At 42.0% G+C, this 13,537-nt stretch overlaps 4 protein-coding genes across 6 annotated transcripts in view; 2 read left to right on the top strand and 2 right to left on the bottom strand.

Annotated features, from left to right (window-relative positions):
- The window catches only part of LOC104802887 (ELMO domain-containing protein B-like), a 3,548-nt gene extending 741 nt beyond the window's left edge, over positions 1–2,807 (bottom strand). Inside the window, exons 1-9 of one of the 2 annotated variants that reach the window (XM_010526704.2) lie at positions 2,697–2,713; positions 2,524–2,586; positions 1,926–2,104; positions 1,731–1,833; positions 1,529–1,641; positions 1,003–1,071; positions 694–809; positions 550–604; positions 117–237 (exon numbers count right to left, since the gene is read on the bottom strand). In XM_010526704.2, the coding sequence (XP_010525006.1) occupies positions 117–237; positions 550–604; positions 694–809; positions 1,003–1,071; positions 1,529–1,641; positions 1,731–1,833; positions 1,926–2,072 (724 nt within the window). In that variant the 5' untranslated portion in view covers positions 2,073–2,104; positions 2,524–2,586; positions 2,697–2,713. Of the gene's footprint in view, positions 1–116; positions 238–549; positions 605–693; positions 810–1,002; positions 1,072–1,528; positions 1,642–1,730; positions 1,834–1,925; positions 2,105–2,523; positions 2,587–2,696 lie in introns of both variants that reach the window. The other variant, XM_010526703.2, reaches the window with a different exon arrangement.
- Positions 2,808–2,978: 171 nt separating this feature from the next.
- LOC104802888 (serine-rich adhesin for platelets-like) lies at positions 2,979–8,040 on the bottom strand. The gene is given in 4 exon segments (XM_019201244.1): positions 2,979–4,286; positions 4,288–4,320; positions 4,438–7,683; positions 7,777–8,040. Coding segments are annotated over 4 exon segments (4,353 nt in total). The 5' UTR covers positions 7,798–8,040; the 3' UTR covers positions 2,979–3,233.
- Positions 8,041–8,740: 700 nt separating this feature from the next.
- LOC104802889 (chromo domain-containing protein LHP1-like) lies at positions 8,741–11,608 on the top strand. Of its 2 annotated transcripts, none has more exons than XM_010526706.1 (6): positions 8,741–9,274; positions 9,665–9,690; positions 9,767–9,853; positions 10,238–10,951; positions 11,138–11,198; positions 11,283–11,608. In XM_010526706.1, exons 1-6 carry the CDS (start codon positions 8,960–8,962, stop codon positions 11,358–11,360), a joined length of 1,281 nt encoding a protein of 426 aa, XP_010525008.1. In that variant the 5' UTR covers positions 8,741–8,959; the 3' UTR covers positions 11,361–11,608. The 2 variants fall into 2 exon arrangements, with proteins under 2 accessions (XP_010525008.1, XP_010525009.1); XM_010526707.1 differs by having other exon boundaries at positions 11,313–11,608.
- Positions 11,609–12,027: 419 nt separating this feature from the next.
- LOC104802890 (glycine-rich protein A3) overlaps positions 12,028–13,537 on the top strand; it is a 1,872-nt gene continuing 362 nt past the window's right edge. The window contains 3 exon segments of the mRNA XM_010526708.1: positions 12,028–12,171; positions 12,986–13,282; positions 13,489–13,537. The exon segment at positions 13,489–13,537 is cut by the window's right edge and continues 4 nt beyond it. Coding sequence (XP_010525010.1) covers positions 13,012–13,282; positions 13,489–13,537 — 320 coding nt within the window. The 5' untranslated portion in view covers positions 12,028–12,171; positions 12,986–13,011.

Genomic DNA, 13,537 nt, shown 5'->3' on the forward strand with positions numbered 1-13,537 from the left:
AGAGCGGTTTGGTTGGTCTACGTGAAGAAAAACATGATCCATATACCATAATACGAGTCGCAATATCAATATCATAGTCAGGTCTAGTGCTGTTTTTTGTGGATTTCGCTTTTTACCCGATTGAAGATCCAACATTTGTGCCAGCATGAACGAGATATTGATGCCAGCAACTGCGAAAGGATACTCCCATTCCGCTCTTGTTCCATCTTGCTTATGCAGCAATCTCTGGAACGATTTCTGTTTATCACGGATGAGGCTCCTCGTTAGAATCATCATCGAGAACAAAATCTATCAGAAAGGGGAGACCAGGAAGAGAAACAATCTCAACCGGCATAACGATACAACAGACCCATCTCAGTCTAAAATTCCAGTGTCTAACTTGTTAAGTCCAATAAAAGGTTAAGCACTTTAATAACATAGCCGTTAAAAGTTTAAATACTGAATAGCAATATCGGGTAAAGATTCCACATTTTTTCCTAAAAGTATCAACTTTCTAAGACGGCACAAGAAAATTCGAATACAGATGTAAGAAAGAGATGCATAACAGACCGGGTAGGCCTTGGCAAAGAAGATTAGATTCTCCAGAGATATAAATCCCCCACCCCTGCAGTAATTTTAATAAACCGGTCATCGACAAAATGCAATAAAGAACTAAGAAGAACTTTAATAGAGTGAAGATCTACATTTTCATACCGAAAATCCGTTGAAGGATCCGTTCCTTGCCAACCCATTTCTTTCCAGAGTTCAGATTTGAGAGGTGGAAGTTCCCTATGTGGATAAGCCAGCCTCCATAGCTGTCTAAGCGCATCCTGTGAAACATGCGGTGTAAAAAAATTACTTACAAGCAGATGAGAATGTGTTCCAGATATATCTTGTTGATCAGAGAGCTCAAGCAATAGGATCCAAAGTGCGGAAAGAAATTTAATCAAGCAATGGCTCAGAAATGTCACTAAGTGCAGATTTCCAGAAGAATAAGCAAAAATAGATTCATGAAACACCTACCTGATGCTCGGATTGAGATCCGTCAAATGGGACTTCTAGTCTTCGCTGAAGATTCTTCAACCTTTCTTCCTAGTACGATGTAAAAAAACAGAACAATACACAGTCATACACGTAAAACTGGAAACAAGGGAATCTTAAATTATGATGAAACTCAGCAAACTAGAAACAGAGATAATATCACGAAGCGATCACAACATCATGTAGTGCTCAATTGCTCATGCCGTAAAAAATGTTTGAATTATGATACATTGAATTAGGCAATTAGCTATCTTTCTCACTCTTAGAGCTCTAAAGATTATAAGAGAATGCACATAACTAACAACGTAGTTACACAAATGACATTTTCAATGATTCCACAGAGACAGACAAACCACATTCACCTTGTTTCTAGCCCCGGAAAACTAACATGTAAACGTGAGAATCAAGTGATGATATGATGTAGAAATTTCCAATATACCCCTATTCAAATATCATGAACTGTATAGATTGCTTGAAGATATGGCAGATTCTTAAAACGGGTGATTACCTGCAAAGGACTAAGGGTGGGGGGCAGAAGCTTCCCACCTGAACCAATTTGACCAAAAGCAGACAGAGACAAGAACCTCCCGACAAGTGAGCCGGAACCAAATACAATATTGGCTGCAAAACCAAATCACGGAGTTATGAACAATGTTCAATTACAATCTCCACTATATAATCAAGGAACAATAATAACAAGACAAACAAACCTATCCACTGAGCCCATTGTGCAATCAACTGAGAAAATATCAAGGTCCAGTGGACCTGCTGCCTCTTTCGTTCTTCATCCCATATCTCCTCCAGCGTACGGTCCTACAAAAACACCATTGGATTTGGTTCATCCAGAAAGGTTCTCCTTTTAAGCACAGAACTTGAAAATAAAGAACAACACGAAACCCACTGACCTCATTGTACTCATCTCTATGACTACTATTACTACTACCCAACAGTGGTTCATTCAGATCTTCAGTGTCCGTAGTGTCGTACTTTTCGTATCTCCTCCCATCCACATCCCCATGATGAAGCCGTCTTCTCAGAGTCGCAGACGCCATTGTGTAAAGGAATAGATAAAGTGGGTAAGCCCCTGTAATAAGAGGCAAATCAAACTGACATGAAAAATTGAGACGATTTCACCACCAAGTTAAGCACTTTCATCTTGTCGGAGGTTAAAGTCCAATAAAGATTTCGACTTAGCCCTATTCATCCACCCAAGACAATGAACATTCTTAGATTCCACAAAAGCTTGTCCTAAAAACCGATCAACAGCAGTACAAACTAAGTGCCCATGTATAGCGAAGAGATTGAACAGCGACTGCGAATAGAGTTGTTCTAGACAAACCCGACAAGCCCTAGAGAAATAAGACTAAGACAATCGCAGAAGGAATCGTCAATTTCGCAAATTACACGGCGTAGCATCCGCACAAAATGCAGTAAACCGGCAAACGAAACAGAATAAGAGCTCGCCAGAAACCCTAATCCTCGATTAAGGGGGAAAATATTTACAAGACCCAGATCTCTTGAAAACTGCGAATCCCAGATTCAGCTTCCGCGCCTCGTTTCTGGAAGCTTGAAAATATCGCAAGTCCAAAATTTTACGAATAAACATAGATCATGAAACAGAAACTAGGGCTAAGAAGGAAAAAAAAAAAAAGAATCAGTTCGATCGATTCTCTTACGCGACTCTGAATTTGACGGAAAGCTGATGAATTGCTTCCGGGGAAAGGTAGGAAGAGCCCACGAAATCTGAAAACTAAGAAAAAGGTCTCAAGGAAACTGTCGTAGCAACGCAACAGGTAGACATTAATTAATAATTAATTATATATAGGGTTTATTCAGGTCAACGACCTCTGGACATGTTCAAACTAGGATCCGGTTTAGGGTTTCGGTTTAGAGATTGTACCACTCGGTTCGGCAATCTCGGTATTCAGATTCATTACGGTTAAACAAGCGCAATAACAGACACCAAGTAGAAAACGCATTCCTTGCGAAAGAGAACTCCAAGATTTACAATGTCCCTTCATATCCAAGAAAATAAAAATTTTAACACAAAAACACTTTTTATGAGATACAAAATCAACCAACCAATTAATAAAATCACAAAAGCACAATGAAGAAAAAGAACCAACCCCACAAAGAGTGGAAAAAAAAACACCAAGACTCAGGACAGAAAACCCCTGCAAATGAAGATTATTATGAAATGCATAACCTCGGATTTAATCAGAGTCGCTCGAGCTCGAAGAATCAGATTTCGATTCCTTCTTCTTTCCTTTTGCCTCAGAACTCTGTGCAGCGACCTCAACCTCCTCACCCGTTTCGGGTTTCGCTCCCGAGGTGGAAAGGGAGCTTCTTTCTTCATCATTAGAGCCGGTGGCTACTGCAGGAATCGCTCGTTCAGATGTGGTGATTTCTGTGGCGATCCTCTCCTTCGGTTCAGAAGCTTCCGGAACCTCCTCCCGTGATGTAACTTCGACAGTGGAAACATCCAATGACTTCTTTACTTCACGTTCTGCCTCTTCTTTCCCATCTTCAGGTGCATTGTTCATAGGAACGTTTGCGTTATCGGCAGATCTTTCCTCCACTGAGGACAATGGTGACTCGGGTTTAACCCCGCTCCTGAATTCTGCATAGCCATCTTCTGATTCTGGTGACATAGGTTGCTTCATTGCTTTATCGAGTTCTTCCATTGACCTAGCTTCCACAACTTCTAGCTCTGACTTCGTCTCTCCTGAATTTTCGGATGTTTCCAGAGCTAGCTGATCTTGAACAGTGCTCGGAAGAATAACCTCATCAACCTCAGATCCTTCGCGAATCTGCTGGAAAGCGGATTGTATATCTTCAACTGATCTCGCTTCAAGAACAGGCAGAACCTCCGTCCTTTCTGCAGCAATGTCTGGTTCTCTCGTGGATGGCCCGGGTTCAGAATCCGTAATGACTTCCTTAACACTGAAGTCTCCAATCGTGTCAAGTTCAGACAAGATACCTTCATCGATCTCCTTTATCTCGTCTGCCTCATTGATAACTTCTGGAGGGCTATGAGATATTGCATGTAACTCTGTTGGTTGGCGTAATGGTTCTGATTCTGATACATGATCGAGCTCCTCGTATATCGTTTCATGGAAAAATTCCGCACTACTAGCTTCACCAACCATAGGTGTTTTATACTCGGGAGATTCCGGAGGAGGCGAGGATGAGGCAGAAGTCAGACAAGATAACTCGATTGTTTCCTCCGCATCGTGATACTCATGGAAAGTAATGTTTCTAGAGAAAGACAACACTAACAGGGCCTGTCCGAGTTGGTTGCTGTAATAAACAGACGATGTCGTGGTAAGAAACAGATCTCAACTATAACAAATAGAAAAACATACAGAGTTCCAATAATTTGGGAAGTATCTTACAAAAACAAGTTCAGTGACTTACTTGATGCTCGCTGTGTTCAAGGGTTGATTGTTCAACAACTGATTTATCTGACCACGTCAGTTCTCGATTTGATTCAGATGGAGATGATGTTTCTCCAGAAGGCACATTCCGAGCACTGGCATTTACAGAGTCTACTTCGATGTCCATGGTCCGGTTAAGACAAGAATCTTCCTTCTTATCAGAAATTGATGATTGGCCCTGAGCTAGCTCGTCATTAAACGAGTGTGTCTCAACATATTCAACTGCTCCAGAAGACAAAGTAGAGTAACTATCAACTGGAACGTCTGCATCAAAGGTCACAGAAGCTTGGCCTTTTAGCTTTGGAGCTTCCTCTTCTTCATGTGTTATTCCTTCAGCTACTGACATGTTTCCAGACGTTTCTGCTTGGTCGTGCAAAACATCAAGTGTTTCTTCCAGATTTGTCGGATTCTCCCTTGTGTCTCCAGTGTCCAAATGTGGACATGTCTGATGAGTTGAGAAATGTCCAACCTCCATTGCAGTTGGTGCTTCCTGTTCTGTAGGAGAAGCCAAGTCTCCAGAAGACATAACATTATCTGAACCTCTGGTATCGACTGTCTCTTTGACGTCTTCTCGGTCCTCTTGAACAGAAACAGAAAAAGGGGTGTTATCCTCACGGCGAGAAACAGTGTCATTCTTGTCGAGAGACAGAGAAGATGGATCAAATGGGGCATCCTCGAATACAGGGGATGAAATCATCGAATCATTTTGATCACCAAGTCCAGTCTCAACAGTGGAAAGGCTGACCACTCCCACTGCTTCACTCGTTCTTGATACAATTTCACCAGAAGTATTCACAGCGGAAGTAGAATGAACTTCCTCAAGATCCGAAGGTCTTTGATCTGTGCATTCCGAGTAAACTTCCGGTTCTTTATCCTCACTTTCCCCTACTTGCTCCCCACTCTGTCTAGGTATCTCTCCTTGGTTATCAGAAGATACTGAGGAAAAAGACGGGACTCTACTAGCTGAGGGAGGACTTGAATCATATACAGGTCCTTTGTGGTGATGATCATCCACCAAGCTGCAAAGAGTATGAAGCTCTGATTCCTCGAGCGAAGGTTGTGCAGTAATGAACGAGCCCTCACCAGACTGTTTATCATGATGTTCATCATCATCCATTCTTGCCAATTGCATATCTGATTCTCCAAAAGAATGCCCGAGAGGGATACCCGATTGTTTGCTAAGATCAACTCTATGCTCCAATCTCATCGATGATTCTCTCTCCTTAAGATCAGGAATCTTTTCTTCTTCTCCTGATGAAGATGATGCGCTATCACTGTGATCATCGTCATCTTTACCAGAATTTTCTCCTTCTATCATGTTTGATTGCTCCTCATGATGACTTTCTCCGCCACCCAGTGTTATCTCCGCCACACCATTGTGAAGATTCCGGCTACCAGCTTGTTCACTGAAATCGACATCTTCTGACGAATGGCTCTTCTCATCATCCTCATGGTCAGAGGCTGGATCAGCACTAGACATTCCAATTCCTCGATCAACCTCGTGTTCATGCACCTTCTTGTCATCATCCTCCAGGCCCGTGCTCACAGATTCGGTATCGGGAACAGAACTGTCTTTTGACTCGCTAACTCCGCTCAGCTGTCTCTCAAATCCGTAATAGCTTGTTCCCTCATTAGCTAACTTTTCTAGCACAAAAAAGGGCCGTAGCCTGCCGTTCCTGTCTTGTCTAGGACCTCCAAGCATTGATGCTCCCACACTGAAACTTTCATGTCTTCTGAAAACCGGTTCATTTGGATGGAATGGCGAGAATTCTTCCTGGAAACTGTCACCTTTGAGGTCTGGCTTTTCATCATTTTGGTCGTACGGAATACTAAAAGGATTTCTCCTCGGCACCAAAACAGACGGGGCAGATCCAGGGATAGGTGGTAACCCCATATCATCATACGAATCATAAGGCAGATCAAATGGATTACGCCTTGCGGTTGAAATGGGTGGGACATTAGAGGGAGTATCAACGCCGTCAAGGTCAATAAGATTCCTCTCAGACATCAGTTTCATACTTTGACGAGCCGTTCTCCTTGCAATAAGATTCTCCAACCTTTGGTTTCTTTCAAGCTCGAGACTTCCAAGATCAAGAACAGTTTTTTGGTCATCCTCCGTCCATTTAATTGCTGATTTACTTTCATCCTCCTTGTCTTCCTTTGTTCCTTCTTCTTCTTCTTCTTCGTCTCCTTCATCCTCTTCATTGTCATTCTGGCTGTCTTCCTCTTTTCCATGGTCTTTGCTGTCAATATCAGATTCAATCCCTTCACTTTCAATATCAGATTCAACCCCTTCATCACTACTACTCCTATGAGGGCCCTCTGAAGCAGCGTCTGATCCTTCCTGGGATAGGTTAGCAGGATCCGGAACTTCCGAATGTAAAAGAGGGTGAAGCTCGTCGAGCATTGGTATTATGTCTGTCATGGAAGCATCGGGGGAGGAACTCTCTGCACCATCAGACTCAGAATCCAATGAGTCATCACGATCAGCATCGTCGTCCTCGTCATCATCATGCCTCATTGGTCTCCAAGGTGAGACTGGAGATAAATCCATCTGTTCATCCCTGGCATCATCCATCACATCTTCTGAAGATCCACCAGCTTCCCTCCCTTGTTTTCCATTGTTTTCTATCAGTTTCTCCTCCACCTTCTTACCTGACTCCACCACAAGGGGTGCCAACTCGAACATAACCTGATTCATGCGTTTGCTCTCGTTCGGAGTCTCGTCAACCGAAGGTCTATGATCAAACGAGAGAGTATCTTCCTCAAATTCACTCACATGGCTCTCTCCTAATCTACCACCACCACCATCATCATTTCCAGCATCCGATACATCTTTCTCCTTGTTCATGAATCTCTCTACCGCAAAACCCTTGTCCTCTCTCTCAACAACAATGGCGTCCCTAGCAACATCTGTTCTGAAAAGAGAAGCCTCATGGACAACTTCGGGCTCCTTGTCGATTTCAGGTATGTTCGGCTGCCCGAAACTCAGTATTGTGCCAAGCAAAACGGCAGTACAGATCACAACAGGAGATGCAGACACCAACAAAGAGAACACGACAGGAGAAGTTCTGTACAGGAGAATCAGGAAACCGACAAAGCCCAAGAGAAAGGGATGATGGCGAATCCATCTGCAGGATATTCTGATCGATATAACAATCAATCTCCGAATCTGAACCCCGAATTCTGACCGATCACGAATCATCTTTTTTCTCAAGTTGGGTTTCTGAAAATCCAAGAACAAACAATCAGGACTTAGATTAAAATTTTTTAAAAAAATTCCACGTGAGAATCAAAACAAATTCCTGACTCGTCTTATATTGGATGAAGAAGAAGACATTCGTATACCTTCTGGAATTCGACCAGACGGATCAGGCAACGCCGATCAAACCATGCCCGCGGCGGGAGAAAGCTAAAGAAAACTGCGACAAATCCCGACCAGTCAACAAATTCTCGATCGGAGAACGATCGAAACGGAGAAATGCGGAGACTTTAATTGTGATCGGAGAAAAATATTAGCTCCGGCGATCGAGAGAGAGAGAGAGAGGGGAGAGAGAGAAACAAAAGAAATGAAAAGGGAAAAGATAAATGGAAAGCAGGGACCTTTATCACCTTTACGAAGCGGCCAACAGCTATAAAGAGCTGTTGTGTTTCTTGAATCTTTACATTACAATATCCATTTCTTTTCTTCACAATGTCCCCTTGATTATTTATTTTAATATATCAGTTATTTTGTTTATGCATTACAATTCCTTTTCCATAAGTACAGGCAAAAACTATTTTTTTACTTATAGAATATATATATATATGTCTGTATTTTATGAAATTGGCATCTGTATATTATATATGCATATGGTATCTGTATTTTATATGTGCATATTTTGTAAAAGCTGACATTCGGGCAAGAAAGGTATTTGAGCAAATATACAATGGAATTGTACTCTTATTAGTCTATTATTAGTATGTGCCTTATGAATTTCACACCAATAAAGATATGAATAAATATCAATTTGAATTTGGATCGGACTTATATAATTCAACCTATATCATATTTTTATTCATACATTGTCACTTTAGACTATTGGTTCTCTCGGGGGAGGGGCACTTTAGCGGGTGGGGGGTCTTTTGATTTGAGAAAAAGATTGGGGGGTAAATGTAAAGAAATATTTAAAATCAGGGGGAGAAAGAAAATAAGAACCCAAAGGTACAGTTGATGACCGCCAAAGTCGGTTTTTATGGATAAAATCAATACTCAAAAAAGGCAGAGTATACGACCAAAAAAAAAAAAAACTGGTCGTGAGAGGGTCCCGTCAGGTCCTCTTTTCCCGCAAACCCCTTCCGAGAGAAACCTCGGAAGAAATTCTCCATCTTTTTCCAATTCTTCGGCGAAAAAGGGAATACACTTTGCTTTTTGTTAAGAAGAAACGGACCCAGAAGAAGAGAGAAAGCCCGATTTGCAGGAAGACCTAGTCTCCTTCGGGTTTGGACCCGAATACACAGAAATGAAGGGATGTGCGAGGAAGAAGACCCAAGTCGTGAATGACGCCGTTCAGGCGGATACGGCGGCGGGAGACGGCGGGGAGAGCAAAAAGAGAGACGTTGTCTCCGGCGGAGGAGGTGGTTACGGCGGGGAGTCGGCTCTTCGCGAGGTGGGTGATGATGGGCTTAACGAGGATTGGGAAGAAGAAGGACAAGGAGAAGAATATGAAGAGGAGGAATATGATGGAGAAGAGGAAGAAGAAGATCAAGAGGAGAGGCCGAAACTAGACGAAGGGTTTTTCGAAATCGAAGCTATTCGTCGCAAGAGAGTTAGAAAGGTAAGATCTTTTGGTTTTTTTCGATCTCTATTATCGGCGAAGAGGCAAATGTGTTTCTGGGTATTGCTTGTTTCCGATAAGTATGGAGATTTTAGGTTGTCTGGAATTAAAATCTGTAGATGACTTTGTTTAATGCCAGTTGTTGGTCCCTCGTTAGGAAAACCTGTGTAATTCAATGATCATAACAAAGCCTGTGGAGTCTCTGCTATCTATTTTTGTGATGTTTCCAGAGAACATGGAAAAGAGAAAGATCTGCCAAAGTAGTTTAGAAGCAAGGCTATCTGTGTTTATTGTGTAGTATGAAGAAAATGATGATTTGTTTTTGTGTTTGATTTCTTCTTTGGTTGGTGCTGCCAATGTCTTTACCAAATGGCGATGTGGTGATGATAGGGAAAGCTCCAGTATCTAATTAAATGGTAGGTTCTTCGAACTGTAATCGTTTCATAAATGGATACTCATGATTTTCTGTTGATATGAACTCTGTCGTTGAAGGCGTGGATGGCCTGAAACTGCAAACACTTGGGAGCCTCTGGAGAATCTCCAGTCTTGCTCCGATTTTATCGATGCATTTGAGGAAAGGTAAATCCTTTTTTTTCTCTTCTTTTTCTTCCTTTGCAATATGTCTAATTTATTTATTTTCCTCATCTAGCATTTTTTAGTTACTTTTAATTTGTTGTGTTTGTTATTTTTCATGGTTTTTGTTCATAATTCTTTTCATTTTGTCTCGTGGGAGTTAAAAAGAGGATGATATCGTGCTATTCGAAAGTTTGTGTTTCTAAAGATGATTTGCTTTCTTTGTACAAATTTAAGGTACAGAAGCCATGAAGAGCTTTTGTTTAGTTTTGTGTTTGAGATCTTTGTTCTTGCTATGGTGCTGTAGAAGGGCATAACAATGGTGGAGCATCATTTAAAGAGGGATATTATTATCTTTGTTAATTTGTTAAATTGCTATTTGCTTCAAAGTTTGAGATCAGGAAAGCATGGTAGGAGACGGAAACGCAAATCCGGAGGGTTTCATTTTCAAATAAAGAAGAAGCAGCCTCGTTCAGTGTCTACTTCTCATGATGCTACATGTGCTCTAACTGTTTTCATCGACAAATCAACGACAGACCTCAACGGTTTTACTCGAAAAGTAGGTCGGGAAGTGAAGAGTGCTAATCTAGACAACCAAGTTGATGAAATCGGTGGTAGTGATGGTGTTAGTTCTAAGGGAGAGGAGGAAGAACACGATCCCACACTTAACGAACTTAGAGGGCCAGTGTCTAATAACGAGGTCCATACAAATAACTCTGTGGGATGTTCCCATGGAGGTGTTTATTCAGAAGGCGATGTTCCGAAAAATGGCCTTCTTAAGGTTCGTTCCAAGGAGCTTGATAAGAGCGGTCGGTGCATAGGGGCCAAGCGAAGAAAGTCTGGATCGGTGAAAAGATTTAAGCATGATGCTACCACTAGTAAACCTACCACGAATCCGAACCCGAGTCCTGATTTGACTGCACTGGACACTTTTGGCGCGATTGTGAAGCTAGGGACCGAGTATCATGGCGTGACGGAAAATGGGTTGTGCCAGAAAACCAAGATGGAAGAGTTGAATATCACAAAGATCCTTAAGCCGATAAGTTTTTCGGCCTCTGTGTCAGAGAACGTTCAGGATGTGTCGGTAACCTTCACGGCATTGAGGTTTGTCTTGATGTTCTGTCTCCGCACCAAGAGTAATCTTTTTTTTTCCTTCCCATTTTGTCAACTGTCTTCTTATACTTACAGGTAATATAGGTAGTTGAAAACTTCTAATAGGATCATTGGACAATCATATGTACATTATGATTCTGCAGTTGCGTTTTAACGTTATCTACGTGTGCTCGATAGGTCGGACGGGGAAGAAGTGACTGTGGACAACAAATTTCTCAAGGCTCAAAACCCTCTTCTGGTAAAATCTATTATCACCCGTTTTTTCGAGTTTCGAATCTTGAATTGGAATTATCTGAAAACTTGTATACTTATCCTAAAGAAGGTTCCATTCCTGCTTCTGCTTTGGTTCCAGTTGGTTGATTTCTATGAGCAACATCTCAAGTACAATCCTACTTCTTGATTCGGCCCTAAGATCACACGGAAAAAGGGTTAGAATTGTTTGTACTCTTCATTTGTTTGTAACTCTGTAGGTAGACAGATCAGTGTGGGGGGGAAAGAAACTGGAAATGTATTTGTTTGATAGCTTCTGTCTCATTGTATATACGCATCGGTTCTCGGGGGATTAGACAAAGATTTTGCATAAAGCAAACTTGGAAATTTTCCGACAAGACTGACGTTAAGTGTTAGTTACACTTGTGTGGGTTTTTAGTTCCTGACTGTGTACGGAGATCAATGATCATGTTTCAATTTCTCGGTCTAACAGCAAACCAACCACTCCACTTCCTGGTTAAACGCACCGGTTACCAAATTGTACCAAACTTTTATTTTTTTCTTGCGATTTGTTTTAGATGTATATCACGTGACTCGTGAGTATTGACATATAAATAAGTTGGTATTTTTTTGGTAATGGTTGAGGTGGGTGGTCGGTATCGGATCCCCCACGGAAGACGGTCCATAATTTTCTCAAATAAAATATTAAATAAACAGAGTATTCGATGTTACGTATCATCGTTACTGCGCTTTAACATATGATATAACATATATTATTATTTTAATCCAAATCATGATATAAATTACCCGTATAAAAAATATGCTTAAGAGATAGACGTCACGAGATATACTTGAAATAACTTATCTTCAGAAAAAGCAAGCGCGTGGCGTGGAAACTACGACGTGCGTATATGTAGATATCCGGACGAAGTGTGATCTTTACCATTATTGGTGGAATTTCAATTTCCTCAATCGAATTTCACAGGAGGCCCTATCTTTGGGTACGCAAATAATCTCTCTCTCTCTCTCTCTCCCGTTCTCGTTCTTCGTGTTCTTGGTGTTTTCCCCGTCGCTGGATCTGTTTCTGCGGCGTTTCGGTTTGTTGTTTGTGTTCTCGTTACCCTTTTACCGTTCTTCAATCCTTTATACAATGTGCTCCCATGATTATGTATGAATGCGAAGGCAGATGCATAGGATTGATTAGTGACTGGAATTTGATCTGAAACCCTAGAATTTCAACTTGGCTGAACCGTCAAGATTCGAAATTCTGGGCAAAAAAATGGGATTTTTCTTCATGTTTCGGTAGACCCTGAGTTATGATCTGTAAAGTTATGACCTTTAGACAGAGACCTTCTTCAACCTTAGAATCAGAATGCGCTCTCTGCCCTTTCTTTAGATCGCATTTTCTACTACGGAACTTGCCCTGTCTCTTTGGTATGGCTATACCCTTCTGAGGATTGATGGTACTCACGCGCCGTCTTTATGTCCTTTATCTGGAGATTAGATGTATTTTCGCCATCTTGTCCCTTCCCGACCTTCCTTGCTCTGGCGCAAGTGGCATGATGTCCTTTCGAGTTCCTTGTGCAGAGGTGTCTTAGATGATGAACATTTGTGCATCCAATTCGGCTTTGTTAGTATGAAATGTATTCTCACTTGTCTCACATCTTCACATATTGGTCTGAATCACAAGAAATATGATTGTTGATAACACCTTACAGTGTTACATAGCCTCTGTTTATCTCATCATTATCTTTACTGAATTTCTCTTCCGTTTGATTATCCTAACGCTGAGATGTTTGTGGAAATTCAATGTAGCAAAGGATTTGAAGTAGTAAGTGAAGATGGGAAAGGACCAGCATCACGATGACAAGGGTTTCTTTCAGCACCTAGCTGGATATGCTGCAGGAGGGCATTATCCTCATCATGGCTATGGATCGCCTTATCCATATCCGCCGCCTTCTCACGGCTATCCACCGCCCGCTTATCCTCCTCCTCCGGGCTACCCGCCGGCCGCATACCCGCCTCCTCCTCCTCCACACGGAGGGTATCCTCCAGCGGCTTACCCTCCCGCCGGCTACCCTCCTCACGGCTATCCCGGCCCATCCCATTCCGGTGATTAACCTCTCCCTTTCTTTTTTTTTTCCTAAGTAGTCTCTTGCAAAATATTCTTTAAGGTTTGCCTACACTACATTCTTGTGCATCGGGCTGCCCTTTAATAACACGAGGTCTTGCCCTTCAGCTACTTTCTTCTTCGTCATTTATGTTCTGACACGATTGTTAATGTTTGAGCTGTGTTGCATCTTCTGTAACGTGAGCAGGGCACGGCGGGCTAGGAGCCATCATAGCCGGGGGGGCAGCGGCAGGCGG

The sequence above is a fragment of the Tarenaya hassleriana genome, unplaced genomic scaffold, assembly GCF_000463585.1.
Source record: "Tarenaya hassleriana unplaced genomic scaffold, ASM46358v1 Cleome8, whole genome shotgun sequence".
NCBI lineage: Eukaryota > Viridiplantae > Streptophyta > Magnoliopsida > Brassicales > Cleomaceae > Tarenaya > Tarenaya hassleriana.

Excerpts from the sequence above, each read along its gene's own strand:
- LOC104802889 (XM_010526706.1), top strand. The coding sequence starts at position 8,960 with ATGAAGGGATGTGCGAGGAAGAAGACCCAAGTCGTGAATGACGCCGTT. Across the intron at positions 9,854-10,237 it reads ATCGATGCATTTGAGGAAAG|TTTGAGATCAGGAAAGCATG; the intron begins GTAAATCCTTTT and ends TTTGCTTCAAAG. Across the intron at positions 11,199-11,282 it reads AGGCTCAAAACCCTCTTCTG|GTTCCATTCCTGCTTCTGCT; the intron begins GTAAAATCTATT and ends ATCCTAAAGAAG.